Consider the following 6797-nt stretch of genomic DNA (forward strand, 5'->3'; position numbering starts at 1 on the left):
CACCACCAGATAGAGGGAGATGTCACTCTGCCCTTTGTAAGCTTTTTATCTAGCTCCTTAGGGAAAACTATAATGAATTTGAGTTATGTTCAATGTCCACTTTTGTCACTCAGTACTAGGCAACTGCTAAAAGCATTTGGATTTTTTTTCCCACTAAGGAGCAAGTTTCTGGCTATACTAAACCCAGGTCGTTAGCCAGAATTGGCAAATATCTCCAGAGAGGAGAGTCAAAACTAGTACACTAGATAAGTGAATTGTGTTCCACAGTCTTACAATGAAATAGTATACAGCAGTAAGAATGATAGAGTCATTGCTTCTAGCAACACATGGATGAATCTTACAACGTCAAGTGAAAAAAGCCAGACACAAAATATTCATCTTCTATGATTCCATTTATATGCCTTTTGAAATCAGACATGGTTAATTTATTGTCTAGAAATCAGGACAGTGATTACTTTGGAAGGGTGAGTAGTGACTGGTACAGGAAGGAGCAAGCTTTCAGAGTCCTGATAGTGTTCTATTTCTTGGTCTAGCATGCCAGTTACATAAACATGTTCAACTTTTAAAAATTCATTGAGTTGGACACTTACGAATTTTATACATTTCTGTATACATTTATACTTAAACAACTTTACATTAAAAAACCTAAAATGTAGGAATTATTTTTCATTATTGGTGTTTCTGTTTACATTTAAATATCTCAAATAATATCATAGTAGTATGTAATACGCTAAGTCACGGGGAAGTTTAATATACAGCTGAAAACCACTACGATTTCTAGAAATACCAGGGCTTATCTCAGTGTAACTGTGAGCATTTGAGCCGGTTCTGTGCCTTCCTCTTCAAGGTATCTTTCCTCTCGTGTTGGAACTGTGTTCCAGTTCATAGAGGTCAAAGTCATCACTGATCTCTTCATGGACCTCACAAAAACAGCATCTTCTGGGTCATCAAACACAGTTCTGCAAAAAAAGCAATTATGTCAGAAAAAAAACAATCAAAAATGAAAATTTGACCAAAATGAAATTTTCATTCAAATGCATTAATGCCATGTTTTTCTGTGTTATTTGTAGTATATTGTACCACCAACAAATAATTTGCAGGCTCCACTGACAAATGACTTTCAGGCTAAGTGACACTATTTTTATTGTATATATTGTTTACTTTATAGTATCTGAACATATTTGGGGATCAACTATTACAGTTAAGGTCTCACATACTCATGCAGTCATGTTTTAAAACCATGTTAAATGAGATGATTAAAATATTTATAGATATATACATATTATTATCTTAAGTTCACTATATTCCTAAGTTTTTTCTACATTATGCCATATTTTATAAATATATGTGGAGCTAATATTCCATACTGTATCCAAAAAAAAAATCTTAAGTGAAAAAATAAAAAAGAATGATGACTCTAAATTCATCAGTATTTATGAATTTAAAAAGTCTTCTATGGACTTTTAGTGAGGTACTTGCTTTTGGAAATGTAAATTCCAATGAATATAAAATGTAAGTCTACATGATAACTGCTATGACTGAACATATTTAGAGAATAGCTAAACAAGGAATGTAAAGCCCCACTTTCAGAATAGCTAATAGTTAAGGTTTAGTTTTTATTATTTTATTTTTTGAAACAGAGTCTCACTCTGTCACCCAGGCTGGAGTGCAGTGGCGTGATCTAGGCTCACTGCAACTTCTGCCTCCTGGGTTCAAGCAATTCTCCTGCCTCAGTCTCCCGAGTAGCTGGGATTATAGGCGCCTGTCACCACGCCCGGCCAATATTTTGTATTTTTAGTAGAGGCAGGTTTTCACCATGTTGGCCAGGCTGGTCTCAAACTCCTGAACTGAGGTGATCTGCCCATCTCATCCTCCCAAAGTGCAGAGATTACAGGCATGAGCCACTGCGCCCGGCCGAAGTTTATTTTTCTAAGCATCAAATTATCTTTTTACTTATTTGGGATTTTGATAGTAATATTAAAAGCCCAAATATGTCAAATATGAATACAGAGCTTGAACTCATTCATCACAGAAAGACCTACCAATTTTTCTCATCTATTGAAGAGTGAGTCATTTTTTAACTCATTAAAATCTATTTTAGGAAATGGAGATGATTTAAAGGGACAACACAATTATGAAATAATCTGATAATAAATGTATAGATAAAATTACTTACTTGTCTACATTATTTGCAAATCCAAAATCTAAAAAAAATACATTTTAAAGTTAGTATTTTAAAATATTTATCCAGCATTTAAAAACAACGGAACAATGCTATAAAGGAAAAGTATAAAACAGGGCTTTCTAATTTTCAAGTTATCCTTTACACAAATAGTTCAATCTGTCAAAAATCCCTTTTTATCTAACTCCAAAGCAAAACTTTCTCTTAGATATACTGGGTTTTGCCTTAGGTTTTGAGGCAAATTTTTAAATACAATATAAATTTCAAAACCCTGAGAATGGAAAGCTTAGTCAATTTATAATGTACCAATAGAATCCAAGTGGAAATTTTTGTAATTAATATACTGAGGCTGATATAAGATACTGAAACCTATCCCTTTTCTTCTGAAAGGCACATGCATCTATAAATGGACTAACAGTCCAAATGAGGAGAAATATTTAGGAACATTTCAACTATTTGGATTCTTGGCATTAACTGTAAAGAAATAGAATAAACAAATACTAGATCACAGGAATCTGGATCTTCCTAGCTTTGAAGCTCCGAGACTAGTCCTCAAAACCTGGATTTCTTACGCTGTCTTCCAGAGATGGTCACTGCTTTGTTGATTTCCCTCCAGAAAGCCTAGTGCCCGTCCAGAGGTGGATTTTACCAGCACCTGTTGTGCCAGTAAAGCCCACAGTATCAGCTCTTGCCATTCCACAAGCAGCAGCGACCACACAGCCTCTCTGCCTTAGAATTCATAGCATTGTTCCCTTCATAAGTGGCTGACAAAAGTCTCTCATGCATTTCGGATCATCCTAGGCTATCTTTTTCTACATTTTCCTCCCAGCTTTATTGAGGTATAATTGACAAATAAAAACTGCATATATTTAAGGTGTACAACTTGATGTTTTAATATATGTATTCATTGTGAATAATCACCACAATCTAATTAACATATTCATCAGCCAGACCTCTGCCATTTTTTGTGTGTATTGGTGAGAATACTTAAGATCTACCCTCTTGGTAAATTTCAAGTATACAATACAGCTAACTATCATCACATTACGTAAGATCTTCAGAATTTATTCATTTGTGTAATATAACTTAAACTTTGTATATTTTGACTAACATCTCCCCACTTCCCCTTTCCCCACAGCGCCTGGCAACCACCATTTTACTCTCTGCTTCTATGAGTTTGACTATTTTAATTCCATATATAAGTGAGATCATGCAGTATTTGTTCTTCTGTGTCTGTCTTATTTCATTTAGTATAATGCTCTCCAGTGTCATCCATATTGTCAAAAAATGACAGGATTCCCCTGTTCTCTTCTATGTTTTTAATTACAAAAAGCACGTACTTTACTTATAATGTATATAAACAATAAAGAAAATAGTGAGCAAAAAGGGAAATTTCCCTTTAACCTTTCCACTTCCTCTTACTACTATTAAGTATCACTATTAAAAGTTTTGTGTGTATGTTTCCAGCCTGTATGTCACATATGTACTCACATGTATACATGTACCTATACATAGAGATTTGTTTGTTGACAAAATTCTAATTTTGTTATTACTCATAGTGCACTACTTTTTCAATGAGTGTGGTTTTTGTTTTTTGTTTTTGCTTGAGACGGAGTCTCTCTGTTGCCCAGGCTGGAGGGCAGTGGCACGATCTTGGCTCACTGCAACCTCTGCCTCACTGCAACCTCTGCCTCCTGGGTTCAAGTGATTCTCCTGCCTCAGCCTTCTGAGTAGCTGGGATTACAGGCGCCTACTACCACGCCTGGCTAATTTTTGTATTTTTAATAGAGACGGGGTTCCACCATGTTGGCCAGGCTGGTCTCAAACTTCAGGTGATCTGCCCGCCTTGTCAAGGTGTTTTTAATATCCCCAAATATATTATGGATTGATTCTATAATGGAATAGTTTGTATTATACAAATGTGCCATAGTCTATTTAACATTCTCCTATGAATGACCATTTAAATTGTTTCTACTACTTTTGCTATTATAAAAAATGTTGCAACATGCAGACTTATACCCATATATTTTTTCTTTGTCCATATGTGCAAGCATTTCTGTAAGGGAGAGATCAAATGTAGTTGCTGTGTCAAATGGTTTGCACATTTCGTATGTTGGTGGATACTGCCATATGGTCATCCAAGAGAGTTGAACGAATTTACATTCCCATCAATAACATGAATTGTGCTCTTTCCCCCTCATCTTTAACAACCCTTTAAAACTTCTGCCTACTTGTTGGATGAAAATGGTATCTCATTGTTTTGATTTCCATTTATTTGATCATTAGTGAAGCTGATCATTATTTACATTTCTTTCTTTGTACATATGTCTTGTCCATGTCATTTATTTTGTTTTCTACTGGGATTTTTAAATTGACTTGGAGATGTCCTTTAGAAATTATGGGTGTTAACTCTTGCCTATTATATATGTTATAAAGACTTCCTCCAATCTTACATTTTAATTTTCTTTCTATATGATGCTTTTTATTTTTAATTATTATGGATATGTGCTATTTGTACATATTTATGGGATACGTGTAATTGGTTTTCATTTTTATGTAGTTAAATCTGTCAACATTTCTCTTTGATGGCCTCTGGGTTTTGTGTGAGGCTTTGATTGGTCTTCAATTTGGGATTATGAAAGTATTTTCTTCCAGTACTTTTTGATTTCATTTACATTTAGATATTCAATCTCTCTGGAATCTATTTTTGTATATGTTATCTCCCTTAGATAGTAGTTCTAGTTTATCTCTTTGGCCCAGGGCTACTTCATGGCACAATTCTGGGGGTGCCTCAGTAAATGTTTTCTGTGCAAAGAATGTCCATTGAAGTTATGCAACATGGAAGCTCTGTTGACTGCTGATTTTTGCCTTCACAAATTCTTCTGCGGCTACACAGCTCCCTCAATTGCTCAGACCTACGCCAAACAATCTCTAGATCTCACATTGACCTCTAAAACCTACCCGAACCTTCATGCATAGGTAGGAGTTGGCATTTACTCTTCTGGATGTGCAATTATCTGTTTTCTCTGGATTCTGTCCTGCCTTGTCTGTACCAATGCACTGTTTGGTGAATTGCTATTTGTTAAATAGTCTGCCTGGTCTTCCTTTTTATCCTTACCCTTCTCTTTTCCTGAGTAGTACATGCCTCGGCTGCCAGGCCCAGGCTCTGCAACACTATACCCCAGCTTGAGCTCAGCACCTGGAGCTCTGTGTTGAGCAAACATGGTGGAAATCTGGCAGCTTCACTTTTGAACCACTAATGGACATTTTAAAAGCTTGTTGGTGTTTTATTTTAAATTCCCCTTAATGTCTTTCTACATCTAGATATAGGTAATTGGTGAAAAATCTGCAAATCAGTTTCCTTAATGCCAGGTAGAAGCCCAAAGTGTTTTGGTTCTGAGAATACTGGCTATCTTGCAATAAAACCCAGAGACAGTAATGAAAATTTGCACAACCCTTTTAACCATACTTATTTGATAAGGACTGATAGATGGGATTTGAAGAAAACTTAAAATTGATCTTGCTTCTTAAGATATTAGAAATATAATTGATTTCTTTCTCAACTTTAGATTAAGGATAATAAGATCAAAATGTGGCTTTATGATTGCCTCATAAACATTTTTAAGTGTAATTTCTTTTCAATAAAATAATTCATATTTCTCTTAGAATTACTCTAATGATTTTTTAGAAAGTCACAATAAGGTAAGATTTATAACAAAACAAATATAGAAGCTACAAAATAATATGGATAAATTTTAAAAATTTACGTAGTGTGTTTTATTATAAATGTTTGCTTAATTAAGCTATGCTAAAATAAGCCATACTCTGGGCTAAAAATACTTTTTAGTTGTTATGATATAGTGACCTTTTGCAGAAAATGAGTAGATTTATAATAATTGTCCTGTCAATTATTAGAGGCTTTAGTCAACGTATCTGTTAATTAAGAAGAAAAAGTTTCAAATGCAATAAAATACTCTCCCTATCTTTTCTGCTCCTGATTTTGTTTTTGGAGGTTCAATATGAAAAGGAGCCAAGAGAATTTAAAAAACGATTATAGTTTTTTCAGCAGTCTGGTTAAACAAAAAAAATGTAGAGCCCTAAAAGTGGCGATCACACCAATAATAATTATAGCACTGAAAAATAGATTGTGGGGGCTGACCTTGCATTGTTTGTTATTGTGTGCATTAACTTTTTTAAGAGGGGAAATTTTCTACCTAAAGACTCCTTTCCTTCCACAGCATGGTCTACTCTGATAACAGACATCAATCAAATACATGTAAGATTTCGATTGGTTCAATCTGGATGGGCAAGACAACTCAAAGCAGGGTGAGTGCTGTTATTCCAGGTCAGAAGGTAGAGTTAAACATTTTCCAATTGGCAACTGGTTGAAAGAGTTATTATCAACAGAAATGAATGGGTTACGGAAAGGGGTTGTGGAGACCAAGGCTTTATCATCCAGATGAAGCTTCCAGGTAGCAGGCTTCAGAGAGAATAGACTGTAAATATTTCTCTTTTTCCCCTTCCTTCCTTCCTTCCTTCCTTCCTTCCTTCCTTCCTTCCTTCCTTCCTTCCTTCCTTCCTCCCTCCCTCCCTCCCTTCCTTCCTTTCTCCCTCT

The 6797-nt window shown here is 35.1% G+C and overlaps 1 protein-coding gene across 1 annotated transcript in view; it reads right to left on the reverse strand.

Moving 5' to 3' along the window:
* Window positions 1–793: 793 nt before the first annotated feature.
* Window positions 794–6797, reverse strand: part of LRRC72 (leucine rich repeat containing 72) — a 49915-nt gene continuing 43911 nt past the window's right edge. Inside the window, exons 8-9 of the mRNA XM_011961743.1 lie at window positions 2177–2204; window positions 794–959 (exon numbers count right to left, since the gene is read on the reverse strand). Of these exons, the coding sequence (XP_011817133.1) occupies window positions 794–959; window positions 2177–2204 (194 nt within the window). The remainder of the gene's footprint in view (window positions 960–2176; window positions 2205–6797) is intronic.

The sequence above is a fragment of the Colobus angolensis genome, unplaced genomic scaffold, assembly GCF_000951035.1.
Source record: "Colobus angolensis palliatus isolate OR3802 unplaced genomic scaffold, Cang.pa_1.0 Scaffold568, whole genome shotgun sequence".
NCBI lineage: Eukaryota > Metazoa > Chordata > Mammalia > Primates > Cercopithecidae > Colobus > Colobus angolensis.